At 42.9% G+C, this 20,955-nt stretch overlaps 1 protein-coding gene across 1 annotated transcript in view; it reads left to right on the top strand.

Moving 5' to 3' along the window:
• The window catches only part of LOC140204661 (uncharacterized), a 99,769-nt gene extending 90,542 nt beyond the window's left edge, over positions 1–9,227 (top strand). The window contains exon 4 of the mRNA XM_072271354.1: positions 7,790–9,227. Within this exon, the coding sequence (XP_072127455.1) occupies positions 7,790–9,004 (1,215 nt within the window). The 3' untranslated portion in view covers positions 9,005–9,227. The remainder of the gene's footprint in view (positions 1–7,789) is intronic.
• The last annotated feature ends 11,728 nt before the right edge of the window (positions 9,228–20,955 follow it).

The following is a 20,955-nucleotide window of genomic DNA, read 5'->3' as shown; positions in this document are numbered from 1 at the left end:
TGTCTCAGCTCCCTCACTACCTCCTGTTTCACTATACTCCTTCTTTTCATTTTCTACCTCCCCCTGGTACAAGGCTGGTAGAAACGTCTCAGCTAAATTTACTTCGGCAATCCCGGGATGAACCTGTGAGTCCATGGGCGGGGCCTCAATGCTGGCAGGCTGACCCGTCAAGCTCACTGTCGAGAAAACAATTCCCCCGGCGACGTCATTACCGAGCAAGACTTCCACGCCTTTCATCGGTAATCCGGGCCTCACCCCGATTGTGTCTAGTCCAGAGACCAAGTTGCTTTGTAGGTGTATCTGGTGCAAAGGGACTGCCTCTGTCCCTCCCCTAATACCTTTTACCTTGACCTCCCCAGTCTGGGTCTCTGAGCTAAACTCTAATACACTCTTCAATATCAATGACTGACACGCTCCCATGTCTCTCCAGATCTGCACTGGAACTGGGTTTAATCCCTCCTTCATCGACACCAATCCGGCCGAGATAAACCTCTCGCGCCCTTCCTGACCTTTGGCAGACCTTTCCTCTCCTAGCAGTTCGTTTACCAGCTCGATACAGCCAGTCAGAATCGACGTTTTTTTCTTTTCCCGTCTCCTTCTTTGGGGCAAAGCACCTGGACGCAAAGTGTCCGACTTTCCCACAATTATAACAGACGACCCCAGGAGACTTCCTACCAGACTGCTCCCGGTCTACCTTATCCTTCTCACTAGTCCCCGGCTTACTTTCTGACGTTTCTGACGGACTCTCCCCGCCGTCCTGACTACCCTTCTGGTAGCCTTTACTCGGGGCAAACTTCATTTTATGCGTCAACGCGTACTCATCCGCTAACTTAGCAGTTGCGGCTAACGTGGCTGCCTCTTTCTCATCTAGGTAGGGTCTCATACTCTCAGGGACACAACCTTTAAACTGCTCAATCAGGATCAGCTGTAGCAGTCTGTCATAATCCCCCCCTTTGAGGCGCACCAACGCTCACAATATGTCTGCATCTCACGGGCAAACTCTAAACACTGCTTCCTCGCATTCCGGAACCTCTGCCGGTATGCCACCGGGACCAACTCATAAATCCTGAGGATGGCCTCTTTCACCACCTCATTCCTCTGGGCATCTTCCGCGGACAAAGCTGAGTAAGCTTGTTGGGCTTTCCCTTTCAGTACACGCTGAAGCAAAACAGCCCACTTATCCCTCGGCCAGTCCTGACTTGTAGCAACATTTTCGAAATGGAGAAAGTACCGATCCACATCGGTATTGTCAAATGGGGGAACCAGCCTAACCTCCTGGGTCACCCTGAACCCGCCACCTTGGTTCGGCACGGGCCCCTGCTCTGCCCTTATCTTTAACTTCTCCAGCTCAAATGTCCTTTCCCTCTGTTTCTCTTCTCGCTCCAACTGCCTCTCTTCTCACTCCAACTGTCTCTCTCTCTCTTGCCTTTGTCGTTCTAACTGTTTCTCTTCATGTTCTAGCTGCCGTACCCGGAACTCGTGCTCGAGTCTCAATTTTTCAATCTGCACCTGTACCGCGTCTCCAGCAGGTTTTTCAATAGACACCACCTCCAGCTCCCCTTGGGGAAATACACCTTTAGATACATAGTGCTCTACGATAGCTCCGTGCATCTCCTCTCTCCTCATTGTCGACCTCCCCTTAACAAGATTCAACCGTTTGGCCACAGCTGCCAATTCCGCTTTCCTGGCATCCTCTAATGCCTCCAAGGTCGGCGCCTTTATAAATTCCTCAATTTCCATTTCTGCTGTTTGTCTTTTCTTTCTTTCAGGAATTTTAACCCAATTAATTTACTCCATCCCAAATTTAGCCTCCAAAATTGCGGACGAGAACCCCACTTATGTTACGTACCCCGTAACTGGGTTGCCAAACCAGCAGAAATGGATCACTCAGTTGGAGTCCGGATTACTGGAACTAAGAAAGTTTTATTAAAGAAATAATCAAAAGGATAATAAATGCAACAGTTCAGCAAAGATAAACACACATGTACACAGAATTAGGATAACAGGATCAATCAAGCTCTATCGTCGTCTAGGGGTAGATGACCAGTTTCAAAGTGACGCAAAGTTCAGTTCAATTGAGTTCAGTTCAGTTCACAGTAATCACTGCCGTGCCGGTGGATGGTGGGGGGGAAGGAGAGAGAGAGCAAAAGCGAATGAATATTCAAACGGCTTCCACACAGAGCTTCGATATTATTTGCAGTCAGCTTTTGGGCGAGCCCTTTGTAATGTCTTCTGAGGTCACCGACTGTGACCCCTCCGTTTTCAGATACAATCGTTTCTCTGCAGTGAACCTGGCACCCAGGCAAGGGCGGACACACACCAGGTTCCCGCCGATCGTACCTTTCCACCCTGTGCGTCTATGGCTTGGTCCCGTGACAGCCCTCCAAAACTCCCACCGACTTGTGGGAGGCGCACCGCTTCCAGGGTCTCATTACCTCGTGGTGTCGTATGTGTCCTGCCTTAGCGAACCTGTCCCTTTTTATCCCCCTGCTGGGTTATCACCTGTCAATCACTTCAAACAGTTCAGGATTCAAAGAGGAGCCGGTCTTGACAGCTCTCAGAGCGTGTCTCCTTCCGTTAAACTCTCCCGTCCCTTCATTAACATCTCCAAATGCTGCTCCATTGTTTTCCTTATCTCTCTTTCTCCTGAAGACAGGTGGCAGACCAACTGCTGATCCCACTGGTGCCAGCACAGGACAGTTAACATCTTAGTCTATTTGTACTTTCGTCACATAAGGAAGAAATTTTTCCCTCACGCTGCCTGGATTGGTGGCGGGGGCAGGTCCTTTCACAACATTTGAGAAGTGGATGAGCATTGAAACTGTCGGAAACAATCAGCTATCAGAGTCAGAATCAGGTTTAATATCACTGGCATATGTCGTGAAATATCTTGTTTTGTAGCAGCAGTACATTGCAATACATAGTATTGCAATATAACGCTGTAGATGTGTTCATAGTTTAATTGTCCATTTATAAATCTAATGTCAGCGGGGAAGAAGCTGTTCCTGAAATTTTCAGTGTGTGCCTTCAGGCTCCTGTACCTCCTCCTTGATGGCAGCAATGAGAGGAGGGCACTTCTTGGGTGCTGGGGTCCTCAATGATAGATGAAACCTTCTTGAGGCATTACATTTTGATCGAGAACTTGATACTGGTGAGGCTAGTGTCAATGATGAAGCTTTCTGAGTTTACGATTTTCTGCAGTTTTTTCCGATCCTCTGCAATGGCCAGATAGTGTGGCAACCAGTTAGAATGCTCTCCACAGTACATCTGTATAAATTTGCAAGAGTGACATACCAAATCTCCTCAAACTCTTAATGAAATATAGCTGCTGTTGCGCCTTCTTTGTAATTGCATTTTGTTGATCTGACAGATGTTGACACCCAGGAATGTGCAACTGTTCTCCCTTTCCATTACTGATCCCTTGATGTGTTGTGGTATAACTTCCTTGGTGTTACTGATGTTGAGTATAAGGTTGTTTTTGCGACATCACTCAACAATCTGATCTATCTCACTACTTGCCACCATTTGAGGAGGAGGAATGTTGGTGTTTCAAAGACAGGAGAGGGGCTTCATTGCAGAGGTGGATGTGGAAAGGATGAGGGAAAGAGATGGATGCTTCAGAGTCAGGGTGGTGAAGGTTGTGGGTAAAAAAGCGTCACAGACCCGGGAGAGGACAAAAGGTGCCTGACTTGCTGAGTTCCTGCTGTGTGTCGCTCTACCGTTTATTACCAGCATCTGCAGAATCTCGTGTTTTGTATCTGCATTTGTAAATGAGTTGGACTTTGACAGCTGCCACACGGATTATCTGTTGTCAATGAGTGGATTGTGTGTGGGAGCTTGCTGCATCAAAATAGCTGCACAGTTTTCTGCATAAAAACACTACCGTATCTCCTTTTGAGACAGGTGGGGTAGAGCCGGTACTTGGCAACACATTGCTTACCCAGAACTCTCCGCGCTTCAGAGTCGGAGAGCCAGCGATACTTACGCATGCGTAAGGCTCAGAGCTAGTATCCGATAATCGCGCATGCGCTCAGTGGATAACTGGCCGAGGCTGAAGCTCCGCAGCAGGTAGGAGCGGGGTTGCGGGCGGAGCTAGAACATCACCGGCGTCCACACCGCGACGGAGGGATAATTCTTGCGAGCTCCGGACAAACCGTGGTCCTGCCGACTGGAACATCCTCAATACTTTCTTTCTCTCTCAGCCCCACGATCCGTTCCCGGGCTCCGGGGAGCTTTCGGCGCATGAGGGAGGAACGTGGCGCTATTTCTGTAGCGCATGCGCATGGTTGTGACCCTGATGGTTAGACGGTCTCGTTCAGACAACGCACATCGAAGTTGCTGGTGAACGCAGCAGGCCAGGTAGCATCTCTAAGAAGAGGTACAGTCGACGTTTCGGGCCGCGACCCTTCGTCAGGACTAACTGAAAGAAGAGCTAGTAAGAATTCCTCGTGTTTACGGTCTCGTTTAGAATCGGGTTTAATATCACCGGCATACATCGTGAAATTTGTTGTTTTTGCGGCAACAAGTACAATGCAATACATGATAAATATAAAAAAATTATGCATGTATTATGTATATATATTAAATAGTTTAAATAATTAGTTTAAAACAGACGTACAAAAATAGGTCATGTTAATGGGTTCAATGTCCATTCAGAAATATGATGCCAGAGGAGAGGGAAGGTGTTCCTGAATCCTTAAGTGTGTGCCGTCTACCTGAATGGTAGTAATGAGAAGAGGGCACGTCCTTGGTAATCGGAGTCCTTAATGATGGATACCACGTTTTTGAGTTATTGCTCCTTGACCACGTTCTTTATACTGTGGAAGCTAGCGCCCATGCTGGAGCTGACTGAATTTACAACTCTGCAGCTTCTTTCCATCCTGTGCAGTAGCATCCCCCCTAATAGAGCCAGTTAGAATGCTCTCCAAGGTACATCTGTAGAAATTTGCAAGTGTCTTTGGTGACATACCAACTCTGCTCATATTCCTAATGAAATATAGCCTCTATCATGCCTTCTTTGTAGCTGCATTACTATGTTGGGCTCAGTTGATCCTCAAAGAAGATGACAGTGGATGTGATCTATATGGATTTTAGTAAGGCATTTGACAAGGTTCCACACGGTAGGCCTACTCAGAAAGTCAGAAGGCATGGGATCCGGGGAAGTTTGGCCAGGTGGATTCAGAATTGGCTTGCCTGCAGAAGGCAGAGGGTCGTGGTGGAGGGAGTACACTCAGATTGGAGGATTATGACTAGTGGTGTCCCACAAGGAACTGTTCTGGGACCTCTACTTTTCGTGATTTTTATTAACGACCTGGATGTGGGGGTAGAAGGGTGGGTTGGCAAGTTTGCAGATGACACCAAGGTTGGTGGTGTTGTAGATAGTGTAGAGGATTGTCGAAGATTGCAGAGAGACATTGATAGGATGCAGAAGTGGGCTGAGAAGTGGCAGATGGAGTTCAACCCGGAGAAGTGTGAGGTGGTACACTTTGGAAGGACAAACTCCAAGGCAGAGTACAAAGTAAATTGCAGGGTACTTGGTAGTGTGGAGGAGCAGAGGGATCTGGGGGTACATGTCCACAGGTCCCTGAAAGTTGACTCACAGGTAGATAGGGTGGTTAAGAAAGCTTATGGGGTGTTAGCTTTCATAAGTTGAGGGATATAGAGTTTAAGAGTCGCGATGTAATGATGCAGCTCTATAAAACTCTTGATAGGCTACACTTGGAGTACTGTGTCCAGTTCTGGTCAGCTCACTATAGGAAGGATGTGCAAGCATTGGAAAGGGTACAGAGGAGATTTACCAGGATGCTGCCTGGTTTAGAGAGTATGCATTATGATCAGAGATTAAGGGAGGTAGGGCTTTACTCTTTGGAGAGGAGGATGAGAGAAGACATGATAGAGGTGTACAAGATAATAAGAGGAATAGATAGAGTGGATAGCCAGCACCTCTTCCCCAGGGCACCACTGCTCAATACAAGAGGACATGGCTTTAAGGTAAGGAGTGGGAAGTTCAAGGGGGATATTAGAGGAAGGTTTTTTACTCAGAGAGTGGTTGGTGTGTGGAATGCACTGCCTGAGTCAGTGGTGGAGGCAGATACATTAGTGAAGTTTAAGAGACTACTAGACAGGTATGTGGAGGAATTTAAGGTGGGGGGGGGTATATGGGAGGCAGGATTTGAAGGTCGGCACAACATTGTGGGCCAAAGGGCCTGTAATGTGCTGTACTGTTCTATGTTCTATGCACTCAAGAACTTAAAATTGCTCGCTGTTTCCGATCTGATCCCTTTGTGAGAACTGGTGTGTGTTCCCCTGTCTTACTCTTTCTGAAGTCCACAATCAGTGGATTGTGATGTACTGACATTGAGTTCAAGGTTGTTGCTGTGACAATACTCAGCTAGCATATATCTCACTACTGTATGCCTTCTCCTCACCATCTGAGCTTCTGCCAACAATAATTGTGTCATCAGCAAATTTATACATTGCATTTGAGTTGTGCCATGGGTGTAGAGCAGAGGCTAAGCATGCAACCTTGAGATGCACCAGCATTAATTGTCAGCGAGGTGGATAAGTTACTTCTGATTCGCACGGATTGTGGTATTCCAGTGAGGAAGCTGAGAGGCCAGTTGCATAAGGTGGTACAAAAGCCCAGGTTTTGGAGCTTTTCAGTCAGAACTTCAGGAGTGATTGAGTTAAACACTGAGCTGTAGTCAATAAGCAGCATCCTGACATATTATCCTGGTGATCCGATGAGCTTGCATCCATTGTAGACTTATTTGTTTTACCTCTTTCTCTAGACCTTTCTACCCATGAGAACATGTTTTGTACCATTCTCTCCGGGTACATAATGATATCAAACACCTTTGTCTTGGGTAACAAGTGACCTATAGCTTTCACATTGCAAAAGTGCCACAAAGACAACAGCCCTTCCCTTCATATTCTTGGCATTGCAATTGATCAGTTCAACATCAACAGTCACCTGGGGGGGGGGGGGGAAGTGGTCAGAGTAATCTGAAAGTCTGCAGCATTAGCCATGTAACATGTGCTTTTTGTAACATGAAGGGACATAACCAAAACTTGAAATAGTGCTAATGGAGAGAGACGAACGGAGCCACATCACTGAAAACAGGCAGGAATGGACCATTGTGACAGACAGAGAACTGGATGGTCAGTCCAGGTGCCTGATCGTGCTGAGTTAGAAGATCAGGAATTGTTCTTCCTACTTGGGTTGAACCTCGCTGTAATTGTGTGATATCAGACATTATCTCATGTGAAATACTGTCTTTCACCCATCAATGTCTATTGTAAATCTTTTTATAGGTTAGAGATGAAGAATTTGTGTGCACGAGTCTCAAACACAACAACATGTCAGTTCTAATGTCTCTGTCACCAATATACTTGTTGTTGATCCTAGGAGAGGAAGACATATCTCAGTGAAATCCACTGGAACCAGAGTGCCGAGAACACACCAGCATTTGCTGATCTGTTCTGTCTGTGGGAAGCGATTCATTCTGTTATCAAGCTGATCAGACAACAGAAATTTCACAGCAGTGAAAGGCTGTGCGGTGTTGGTCGGAAAAGATTAACACACTGAGCTGATGGGCAGACTATTCACTGAGTAATCTGATCTGCTGACACATCCGCGAGTTCTCACAGCGGAGAGGCTGTTCACATGTTCAGTCTGTGGGGGAAAATGGTTCACTCTGTCAACCCACTGACATACACTGGTCAGACTGGGTAGAGGCCATACACCTGCTTAGCCTGTGGGATGGGATTCACTCGCTCGTCTGACTGATTGGCACACGAGTCAGACTACACCGAGGAGATGTTGTTCACCTGCTTAGACTGTGGGAAGGGATTCACTCGTTCATCTCAATTGAAGGTGCATCAGCGAATTCATACTGGGGAGAGGCCATTTACCTGCTCAAATTGTGGAAAGAGATTCACTCAGTTATCTAACCTACTGGCACACCAGCGGGTTCACACTGGGGAGAAGCCATTCACCTGCTTACATTGTGGGAAGGCATTCAGTCACTCATCTCACCTGAAGGACCATCAGCGAGTTCACACTGGGGAGAGACCGTTCATCTGCTCAGACTGTGGGAAGGGATTCACTCGATCATCTGACCTGAAGCAACATCTGCGGGTTCACACTGGAGAGAGACCGTTCACCTGCTCTGAATGTGGGAAGGGATTTTCTCAGTCATGCAACCTTGTGACACACTATCAAGTTCACACTGCAGAGAGGCCGTTCACATGCTCTGAATGTGGGAAAGGATTCACGCAGTCATCTCAATTGAAGGTACATCAGCGAGTTCACACTGGGGAGAGGCCATTCACCTGCTCAGATTGTGGGAAGGGATTCACTCAGTTATCTAACCTACTGGCACACCAGCGAGTTCACACTGGGGAGAAACCATTCACCTGCTCAGACTGTGAGAAGGGATTCACTCAGTTATCTAACTTACTGGCACACCAGCGAGTTCACACTAGGGAGAAACCATTCACCTGCTCAGACTGTGGGAGGGGATTCACTCAGTTATCAAATTTACTGGCACACAAGCGTGTTCACACGCGGGAGAAACCATTTACCTGCTCAGACTGTGGGAAGGGATTCACTCAGTTATCTAACTTACTGGCACACCAGCAAGTTCACACTGGAGAGAATATATTCACCTGCTCACATTGTGGGAAAGGATTCAGTCATTTATCACAATTGAAGGTACATCAGCGAGTTCACACTGGGGAGAGACCATTCACATGCTCACATTGTGGGAAGGGATTCAGTCGATCACCTGACCTGAAGGAACATCTACAAGTTCACACTGGGGAGAGGCCGTTCACCTGCTCTGAATGTGGGAAGGGATTTTCTCAGTCAAGCAACCTTGTGGCACACTATCAAGTTCACACTGCGGAGAGGCCGTTCACCTGCTCTGAATGTGGGAAGGAGTTCAATCATTCATCCAATCTTCGGAAGCACTACGGAGTTCACACTGGGGAGAAAGATTAAATAGTTGTAAGCTGGATTATTTAACCATCACAGTTAACAAATCCAAAGGCAAGTTCACAAGTGACAGTTGTCAAATTCTGCAGTTATTGCTGCTGCTAACCACACCCAGTTCCGGACCCTGGTTGCTGGACATGGGAGGAGTTTTTATTGCTGATGTTCTCATTCAGTGGGCCTGGAGTTCAATATTATGGATTTGTGGCAAATAAATTTGTGCTATTTTAAACTCTGTCTCAGTTACTCGGTGAATTGACAACACACCTAGTGTTCAGAAGAAAGTCAACTCTCCATTGCTGCTCCCTGCCAGTGTTTCTGTTCCACGATAGTCCTTTTAAGTCATTCCCTGCTGTTCACCTCTCACTCTCCCTGTGGTGATGGGTTCCAAACAGTCAGCACTCTGTGAGTGAAGAGGTTTCCCTTGAATTTCCTACATGACTTTCTGCGGACTGAAGAAGACAAGCTGACTGCAGTTATGTCTGACATGTTGTTTGTCTCTCAAATCTCTGGGCCGAGGAAGAATAACATTAGTAGTTAAGCACCTTATTCTTTGCCCATTTCAATGTTATGGATCATTTTCACTCCTTCCAAAGGGTTGCGTTCTCTAAAAGTCTTTTGAAGGCAGAATGCAGAACCATAAGTTGAATGTTCAATGGAGCAGCATCAGAAATCAGAGATGGGTCAGCAAGAGTGCAAAGTTTCGGTCTGGACAGTGGGAGGTGTAAGGGGATATGATGAGGAGCAGGGAAACAGCAGGAAAGTGGCAACGAATGACAGTTTAGCAACATTTGGGAGCTGATAGAGAAAAAAAAAAGGTGGTCAGGGGCCAAGAGTTCAAAGCTGTGTCAAATGTTCAGTGGACAAAAGGCTCCAGGAAGGGAACTGGACTTCCCAGGCACAGCTGAGTTCGTGGTATCTAAACCTGAGGATTTGGAACATCCGCAAAAAAATACAATTCCAACTTTATCAGGCATGAGGAACTTGTAATGTAACTTCAAGTGAAGTAGAAAAACAATTTTCTACCAATTGAAGTGTAACATTAAGATCAGGTCTGATGACAAGAACCAGCTGATGTCTATACCTTGGTAGCTAGTAGGAATAGTTGCGACTGAGGTGCAAAAGAAAGAACTGGATCCAACTTCCAGTGAATTAAAATATCAATTGAAGCTGCACAGAAAAACAAATTCCTTGTGTCACTTTTGCTTCTTTAACAGGTCACCTTGTGAGATCATTGATTCTTGTCCCACTATGATACCAACAAGTAGACAAACAGAGAATTTGATGCTCAGTCCAGATGCGTGGGCTGTCTGCCCAATGGAAGTTGAGGATTTGTTCTCTTAACGTATCACTGTGTGATGTCAGAGATCACCTTGGAGACTTAAACCATCTCATCAGAAATACTGTCCTTCACCCATTGATATCTTTTGTAAACTTTTTACAGAGTACAAAAGGCAAGGAATTTGAGTATGGCAATCTCAAACACCAATTCATCAGTTCTGCTCTGAATGTTTGTTCACCCACACTGGAATGCCATCGTTCTTTGAATGTGATGTTGGAGATGCTATTCAACATCTTGATAGAAACCATACCAGTCATAGCAAGGCTACATGTCTCTGGGACGAATCCTGCCCATGTATCAGCAAAGGCTCTTGGAACAACAATTCCCCTTCCATTTCTGTCAACTCCCCCCATCTCTGGGGCACCCCTGCACCCTATCTGTGATTCCCTCCCATGCCTCTGGGATAACACTCTACACTCCATACCCCCACATAATGGATGTCCCCTTCCCATCCTTGGGATAAACCACCTCACATCCCTGTCTCTGTAATGCTCCCTACACCCGTCTCTGGAAGGTCGGTTTCTCACTTCCAGCACCTGTCAGGCGTGAACAGTTCCCTCTGCTGAACCTGTGTCTGTGATGACCCAGTCATTACTTCCTTTCTACCCCAGTCAATGTGTCACCCATTTCACCTGCCTCTACCAGCACCTTCCCCCATTCCTTACAATTGCCTCCCCCCGCATGTCTGGAGAAAGCTCCTTCCCTTTCCCACCACACTCCACTCCTCCAATTTTGTGATATACCCACCTGGCCAACACCCCCATCTCTTTGAAGCCCACTCGCCTCGATCCCCAACCCTCCTCCTCAGGGACACACTATTCCTCAAACCCTATCTCTGGGTCATACTTTTCCCATACTCCCCTATCTCTGGAATGTCTCCGCCTCTGCCCTCTCCATTCAGTCTCTTCTACCCTTCCGGTCTCTGGGCCAAATACTTTCCCCATCTCCCCCTCCCCTCCCACCCCTCAATTTGACACAGCACCCTTATCCCCTAGGCTATCTCTGAGATGACACTTCCCCCATCCCTGTGATGCTTCCTACACCACTAGCAACCCCTCCATCTCAGTGAAGTTGCCTTTTACACTCCTTCAACCCCTTTACTCCCTCCTGCTGTCTGAGATGCCAACTCCACATCCACCTTCCTCTCAGTCCTACTTTTCTATAGGTCATCCCCCGTGTCTCTGGGTTGTCCCTTTTCTGGCTTCCCCCAACCCCATCTTCGAATCTCTGCATCGCATCCTTTCCTCCATTGTCCTTCTTCCACAATTTCCCTTCAGTCACCCCCTTCCCTCATCTTTTCCTACATTTTGCCTCCACACTGGTATATACACACTGAATACATTCCTGAAATATTGACACACAGATGAACTTGGCAACATATACACAGAAACACACAGACACGTGTACACTGATGTTGGTGTAGCCACACACAGAATCTCTCTCAAGTCTGAAGGCATTTCTTTCCTCAGGGCCAGTTGACTGAAGAAACTTTTCTGAACACATTTGCCAATCTTTATCTCATCCAGCCCAGTTATTTTGAGGGAAGTTATAATCACCAACTATCACAACCTAGTTTCCTGGAACTGACTCTGATAGCTGATTGTTTCCTGCCATTTCAATGCTAATCTATTTCTCTAATGTTGTGAAAGGACCTGCCCTCTGCCATCACCTCAGACAGTGTAAGGGAAAAATCTCTTCCTCAGATCCCTTTAAACTACGGATCCCTCTGCTTAAATCTAGGCCCCCAGTCATAGAAACCTCTGTACCAGGTACGTGGTCTACATGGGTTTCAGTAAGGCCTTTGATAGGGCTCAGCATGGTGGGCTGCTGTGGAAAGTCAGATCACATGGGATCCAGGGAGAGGCGGCTAATTGGATGCACAGTTGGCTTGATGGTATGAATCAGAAGATGATGTTGGAAGGCCGTTTAGACTCAAGACCCATGACTGGTGGTGTTCCCCAGGGGGTCAGTAGTAGGCTCATTGCTGGTTGTCTTCTGCATCAATAACTTAGATGAGATTGTACAAGGTTTGTTGGTAAGTTCACAGCGAGTAAGTTGAAACAATTACTTTTATTTAAGAGGGTGTAAGTATAAGCATTACCCCGCCTTCCCCCTCCATCATCCCCACCACCACAAATACCTACTCCACTGCACCTACCCAATCCCCACTGCAGTTCGCCAGGACCCTAATTTCTGCAGTTCATGGTTTGCTACTAATGACTAAACCCAGAGACTTACAGAATGTGTGAAGAGGCTGCCCAGTAACTATTTCTGTGCTCAAAGCCATCAGGACATCCCATCACTGAGCAGATATTGTCTTCTCTTTCTCCTTCACTCAATCTGTTATTCAATGTTCATCGTTCCCTGGAAATCACAGAACTCACAGAGAACAGACAGAGGTGTCCCCACTCTTCCTCAGTCTGGTGATGGACAAAGATAGATACTTTATTGATCCTAAAGGAAATTACAGTGCCACTACTGCATTACGAGTGCAGAGATATACAAATATTAGTTGAGAAGTAAGAAATAAAGGAGTTACCTTAAAAATAAGATGTACAAGATATTCAAGTTCACACTGATAATATGGTAGTGCAAGAATTACCCTATTATACAGTAATGGGTGTACATTCATACTGTCCAGATAAGAAGTGATGGCAGGGTGTCCGCAATAGCAGGGTGTGGTAACAGAGCTAAACAGACCTTAAACAGAGGTTAATAACAGTCTAACAGGAGGGGAGTCATCACCTCCCTGGCTATAGGTTGACTCATTATAGAGCCTAATGGCCATGGGTAAGAATGACCTCATATAGCACTCTTTGGGGCATTACAGTTGTCTTTGTCTATTACTGAAAGGCCCCCACTCCCAGAGAGTGATGTGGAAATGCAAAATGAGTTAGCAAAATCATACAAAATGCTGAAAGAAGTTCTGGAGTTCGATACAGTATGTTGGTACCAATGACATAGGAAGAAAAAGGGAGGAGGTCCTGAAGAGAGAATTCAGGGAGTTAGGTAGGAAGCTGAAAAGCAGGACCTCCAGGGTACTAATCTCAAAACTGCTGCCTGTGCTACGTGCTAATGAGTGCAAGAATAGCATGATCAGGCATATTAATGCCTGGCTGAGAGACTGGTCTAGGGGTCAGGGCTTCAGACTCTTGTATCATTGGGGCCTCATTTGGGCAAGGTACAACCTGTACAAAAAAGGACGGGTTACACCTGAACCCAAAGGGATCCGATACCTTCGCAGGCAGGTTTAATAGAGCTGTTCGGGAGGGTTTAAAATAATGTGGCAGTGGGATGGGAACCGGAGTGATAGGGCTGAGGAAGGGCAAAATAGAAATAAATCAAAAATAGTATGCAACAGAAATGATAGAAAGGACAGGCAAGTAATGAGGCACAATCACAGCCAGTGGGATGACTTACGGGGCAATAGAGGCATGGTAGCAGCTAAAAAGGAAAGCAACAAATACTGGACTGAAAGTGTTATATTTAAATGCATGCAGTATAAGAAATAAAATGGACCATCTTGAAATTCAGCTACAGATTCAGAAGTATGACATTGTAGCCATCTCTGAAACTTATACAATAGACAATAGATGCAGGAGTAGGCCATTCGGCCCTTCAAGGCAGCACCACCATTCACTGTGATCATGGCTGATCATCCTCTATCAGTATCCAGTTCCTGCCTTATCCCCATAACCTCTGATTCCACTATCTTTAAGAGCTCTATCCATCTCTTTTTTGAATGCATCCAGAGACTTGGCCTCCACAGCCTTTCAGGGCAGAGCATTCCACATATCCACCACTCTCTGGGTGAAAAAGTTTTTCCTCAACCCTGTTCTAAATGGCCTACCCCTAATTCTTAAACTGTGGCCTCTGGTTCTGGACTCAACCATCAGCGGGAACATGCTTCCTGCCTGCAGTGTGTCCAATCCCTTAATAATCTTACATGTCTCAATAAGAGCCCCTCTCAGCCTTCTAAATTCCAGAGTATACAAGCCCAGTCGCTCCAATCTTTCGACATATGACAGTCCCGCCATCCCGGGAATTAACCTTGTGAACCTACGCTGCACGCCCTCAATAGCAAGAATGTCCTTCCTCAAATTTGGAGACCAAAACTGCACACACTACTCCAGGTGTGGTCTCACCAGGGCCCTGTACAGCTGCAGAAGAACCTCTTTGCTCTTATACTCAATTCCCCTTGTTATGAAGGCCAGCATGTCATTAGCTTTTTTCACTGCCTGTTGTACTTAAATACTTGCTTTCAGTGACTGATGTATAAGAACACCTAGATCTCGTTGTGCTTCCCCTTTTCCTAACTTGACTCCATTTAGATAATAATCTGCCTTCCCATTCTTACTACCAAAGTGGATAACCTCACATTTATCCACCTTAAACTGCATCTGCCCACTCACCCAGCCTGTCCAAGTCACCCTGCATTCTCATAACATCCTCCTCACATTTCACACTGCCTCCCAGCTTTGTGTCATCGGCAAATTTGCTAATGTTACTTTTAATTCCCTCATCTAAATCACTTATATTGTAAACAGCTGCGGTCCCAGTACTGAACCCTGTGGTACCCCACTGGTTACCGCCTGCCATTCCGAAAGGGACCTGTTAATCGCTACTCTTTGTTTTCTGTCAGCCAGCCAATTTTCAATCCATGTCAGTACTCTGCCCCCAATACCATGTGCCCTAATTTTGCCCACTAATCTCCTATGTGGGACTTTATCAAAGGCTTTCTGAAAGTCCAGGTACACTACATCCACTGGCTCTCCCATGTCCATTTTCATAGTTACATCCTCAAAAAATTCCAGAAGATTAGTCAAGCACGATTTCCCCTTCGTAAATCCATGCTGACTCAGACCAATCCTGTTACTACTATCCAGATGTGTCGTAATTTCATCTTTTATAATTGTATATTTCATCTTTCCCACCACCGACATCAGGCTAACTGGTCTATAATTCCCTGTTTTCTCTCTTCCTCCCTTCTTGGAGAGGGACAACATTAGCCACCCTCCAATCCACAGGAACTGATCCTGAATCTATAGAACATTGGAAAATGATTACCAATGCATCCCGATTTCTAAAGCCACCTCCTTAAGTACCCTGGGATGCAGACCCTCAGGTCCCAGGGACTTATCAGCCTTCAGACCCAACAGCCTATCCAACACCATTTCCTGCCTAATATAAATTTCCTTCAATTCATCCATTACCCTAACTTGGCTAAAAGACGGCTGCCATTGGGAGCTGAATGTCCAAGGATATATGGTTTCTGTGAAAAATGAGGGCAGGGGATGACCTGTACAAGTGGGATGGGTTGCACCTGAACTGGAGGAAAATCAATATATTGGGAGGGAGGTTTGTTAATGCTATTGGGGAGGGTTTAAACTAGAAAATGAGGGAAGTGCAAGACAGACATATTCCAAATAAGAAATAATTTTTGAATGGAAGAAGGACTCTACCATGGCTGACAAATGAAGTCAGAGCCAATGTAAAAGCAAAAGAGAGGGCGTACAAGGAAGCCAAAGCTAGTGGGAAGATAGAGGATTGGGAAGCTTTTAGAAACTTGCAGAAGGAAACTAAGAAGGTCATTAGGAAGGAAAAGGTGAATTATAAAAGGAAGCTAGCGACTAATATCAAGAAAGATACTAAAAGCTTTTTTAAGAATATAAAGAGTAGAAGAGAGTTGAGGGTAGATATAGGACCAATAGAAAATGATGCTGGACGCAGAGACGGCAGAGGAACTGAATGCATATTTTGCATCAGTTTTCACAGTGGAAGGCATCTGCAGTATACCGGACATTTAAGAGTGTCAGGGGAGTGAAGTATGTGCAATGAAAATTATGACTGAGAAGGTGCTTGGGAAGATTAATGGTCTGAAGATGGATAAATCTCCTGACCTGATGAAATGCACACTTGGGTTCTGAAGGAAGTAGCTGGAGCAATTGCGGAGGTATTAAAAATGATAGTTAAAGGATTGATAGATTCTGGCATTGTACCAGATGTCCGGAAAATTGCAAACATTACTCCGCTATTTAAGAAGGGTGTGAGGCAGTAGAATGGAAACTATAGACCTGTTAGGCTAACATCAATGGTTGGGAAGTTTTTGGAATCGATTGTTAGGAATGAGATTACAGAGTACCTGGAAGCACATGACAAGATATGTGGACTGAAAAGCTTGAGCATATAGACATTAAGAAAGAGGATGTGCTGGAGCTTTTGGAAAGCATCAAGTTGGATAAATCACCGGGACTGGATAGGATGTACCCCCAGGATACTGTGAGAAGTGAGGGAGGAGATTGCTGAGCCTCTGGCAATATCTTTGCATCATCAATGGGGATGGAAGAGGTTCAAGAGGATTGGAGGGTTGCAGATGTTGTTCCCTTTTTCAAGTGTTACGTAACCGGCAACAATGAATATTAATCGAGACAGGTTATATAAAACCAACCAAACATCTATTAAACACATATAAATGATAAGAAAAAAAACAAAGGAAAACTTTAACCAGAGGGTAACAGGTACGCAGCCATTCACCAACTCACCACTCAGCTCTGGTTCTTAAAGCGTTAAATGCGAAAACAGTTCTTAAAGCGATACAGTGAGATACAGTTCTTAAAGCGATAACTTCGAAAGTCCAACAGTTTTACACATTCAATTGGGAGAGACTTTTCTGGAGAAGGATTTCTCCACAGACGCACCTTTACTGCCGGTTCTGTCCACAGGATTCCTGAGGCCGAAATTAAACAGTTTAAATCGACTGACCTTAAATTCCTTTAGAGAGAGAGCACCTGTTTGCATGAACTCATTGCCCTTTCTGGCAAGAGTTATCTCGATACAGATACTTCCCCAACGAAGACTCAATAAGGTCGATTCTTTATTAAACTGCCAAACGATGCTGACTTCTCTCGATCCTTCACTTCGATGAATTCTTCACTCTCCCTTCAAAACTGTCAGAATTGAGTAAATTGGCACTTCCAGCCACAAATTTGCAGTCCAAGTAATATGGAATCTTTCAACAGAACGTACAACCATTTTAAAAATGAAACTGCGTCACAAAAACAAACACAACAGAAATGGAGATACAGTATGTTCTACCTGGAAATCTACAAACTCAAAAACCTACTGAGTCATCTGAGTCGACCCTTATATAGTCTCAGGGCACATGTCATAACGTGACCTCACATCGGCGGGAAAATCACATCAGGTGACCTCCAAAAGACCATTACATCATTCTCACAAAAAAAACATCTCTTTTTTTAGTATAATTTTTATTGAGTTTTCAAAGTGAATACATGAAAAGATAATATCTACCCTCCCCGCTCCCCTTAACCCTTCCTCCCGATATATACTCCTACCTAAAAAGAAAAGAAAGAAAGAAGAAAAAAAGGAACCGCCTGGATATTGGAAGGTTTCCACATGCGCCATGGGATTCAAAATAAATTTAGTATATTTATTTATTACTTTCCCCAAGGGACCAAGATCTTTATCATCAGAGCAACTAAATATGCCATCCTATCTTTTGTAAATAAGGGCACCAAATACTCAAAAATGTTTCATATTTATCTCTTAAATTATAAGTAATTTTTTCAAGTGGAATAGAACTAGCCATTTCATTGTTCCAACGATTTATACTTAAATACGAATCAGATTTCCAAGTAACTGCTATAGCCTTCTTAGCTACTGCCAGTGCAATTTTTATGAATTCTTTCTGATATTTATTCAATTTAAGTTTCAGTTTTATCCCTTCAATGTCACCTAATAGAAATAATACAGGGTTATGTGAAAATTGAGTTCCAGTAATTTGTTCCTATAAGACTCTTAAATTTATCCAAAAAGGTTGAATTTTAGAACAAGACCAAGTAGAATGTAAGAAAGTACCAATTTCTTGATTACACTGAAAGCATTGATCAGGTAGATTTGAATTTAATCTATTTATTTTTTGTGGTGTAATATATAATTGGTGTAAAAAATTATATTGTACTAAGTCAAACGTTTATTGTATTTGTCATACTGTCAAGACAGTCTTGACCAATTTGATTCATCAATATTAATATTCAAATCCGTTTCCCATTTTGTTTTGACTTGTAGATTCCTTGTTTAATTGTCTTTTTGAATCAAATTATACATAAAAGAAATAATTTTTTAAATTTTTCCTTTTTGAATTAAAATTTCAATTTCATTAGGTTTTGGCAAAAACATTGTTTGACCCAGTTTGCCTTTTAAATAAGCCCTTAATTGAAGGTAACAAAAGAAAGTGTTATTTGATATTTTATATTTATTCTTTAGTTGTTCAAATGACATCAATATACCTCATTCATAACAGTCTCCTATAGATCTGATCCCTTTTTGGTACCAAATATATAAAAGTTGATTATCCAGTGTAAAGGGAATAAGTCTGTTTTGGAACAAAGGTCTCCTTGCTAATAAAGATTTCTGTATTTCATTATCAACATTTATCTTATTCCATAGATCAATCAAATGTTTTAATATAGGAGATTCTTTCTTTTCCTGTATCCATTTAGATTCCCATTTATATATAAAATCTTCAGGTGTACTTTCTCCTATCTTATCTAATTCTATTCTAATCCATGCCGGTTTTTGACCATCAAAGAAAGATGTAAATCTAAGTTGATTTGCTTTATAATAATTCTTAAAGTTTGGAAGTTGTAACCCTCCTAACTCAAATTTACATGTCAATTTTTCCAATGATATTTTTGACATCTTGCCGTTCCAAAGAAATTTCCTCACACATTTATTTAACTCTTGGAAAAATTTCTATGGCAATTGTATTGGTAATATTTGAAACAAATACTGTAATCTAGGAAATATATTCATTTTTACAACATTGACTGTACCCACTAATGTTATTGGTAGTATCATCCATTTGTCAAGATCTTCTTGAATTTTTTTCAATAGTGGTAAATAATTAAGTTTATATAAATTCTTTACATTATCAAGTCTTATACCTAAATACTTTATGCCATTTACTGGCCATCTAAATTGGGTTGCTAATCGACACTGGCTATAGTCTCCTTTAGTAAGAGGTAAAATTTCACTTTTATCCCAATTTATTTTATACCCTGATACTTTCCCATATTCATCCAATCTAGAAGATAATTTATGTAACGAATGCTGTGGGTTTGTTAAGTAAATCAAAACATCATCAGCAAAAAGATTAATTTTATATTCCTCCTGATTAACTCTAAAACCCATAATATCTGGATCAATTCTAATTAGTTCTGCTAATGGCTCTATCGCCAGTACAAATAAAGCAGGTGATAATGGACAACCTTGTCTAGTTGATCCTTTTAACTGGAATGGTGTTGAAATTTGAGTATTTGTCACTACTTTAGCATTAGAGTTAGTATTTAAAGTTTTAATCCAGTTTATAAAAGATATTCCTAACCCATATTTTTCTAATACTTTAAATAAAAAATCCCATTCCAATCTATCAAATGCTTTTTCTGCATCCAAGGCTACTACTATACTCATCTCCTCCCTTTTTTGTGCCAAATGAATTATACTGAGTAGCCGAGTTACATTATCTGCCAATTGTCTATTTTTAATAAATCTTATTTGATCAATGTGTATTAATTTTGGTAAATATTTAGATAATCTATTCGATAAAATTTTTGCTATTATTTTATAATCTGTGTTCAACAAAGAAATAGGCCTATATGATGTTGGTTTTAAAGGATCTCTGGCTTTTTTTGGCAATACTATTACAATCACTGTTGAAAAAGATACTGGGAGTTTATGTATTTTTTCTGCTTGACTTATTAACTCCATAGAGGGAGGAAATAATAAATCTTTAAACTTTTTATAAAATTCAGGTGGAAAACCATCTTCTCCTGGAGATTTATTACTTTGGAGTGATTCTAAAGCTTCTTCAACCTCTTTTAATGTAAAAGGCATATCTAATCCCTTCTGTTCTTCTGAATTCAATTTTGGAAGAGTTACTTGTGATAAAAACCTTTCTATCCCATTAACATCATTTTGTGATTCTGATTGATAGAATTCAGAATAGAAACTTTTGAAGGTTTCATTAATTTCTAAAGGTTTATAAGTAATTTTATTTGCACTTGTTCTAATTGCAATTATCCTTTTGGAAGCTTGTTCTGTTTTCAACTGCCAAGCAAGAATTTTATGTGCTCTCTCACCTATCTCAGAATACCTTTGCTTAGTTCTTATGATTGCTTTTTCCATTCTGTATGTCTGAAGCATATTATATCGTAACTTCTTATTGACATGTTGCCTTCGTTTTTCTTCTGACATACGTCTTTGAGATTCTTTTTCTAATTTTGTAATCTCTTTTTCCAATTGATCTAGTTCTGCCCTATATTCTTTAATTTTAGACGTATAACTTATTATCTGACCCCTCAAATATGCTTTCATCGCATCCCATAGTATAAATTTATCATGCACTGAATGAGAGTTTGTATCCAAAAAAAATTGGATCTGCTTTTTCATAAAATCACAAAAATCTTGATGTTTTAATAGTTCTTCCTTATCAGTCATTATTATTGTCATTAATAGAGGAGAATGATCTGACAATATTCTTGCTTTATATCCCATATTTTTCACTCTGTTTTGAATATGCATTGAAAATAGGAAAAGA

This window comes from Mobula birostris, chromosome 11 (genome assembly GCF_030028105.1).
Source record: "Mobula birostris isolate sMobBir1 chromosome 11, sMobBir1.hap1, whole genome shotgun sequence".
Taxonomy (NCBI): domain Eukaryota; kingdom Metazoa; phylum Chordata; class Chondrichthyes; order Myliobatiformes; family Myliobatidae; genus Mobula; species Mobula birostris.
The sequence above is the reverse complement of the archived record's forward strand: the minus strand, read 5'-3'. Positions and strand labels throughout refer to the sequence as shown.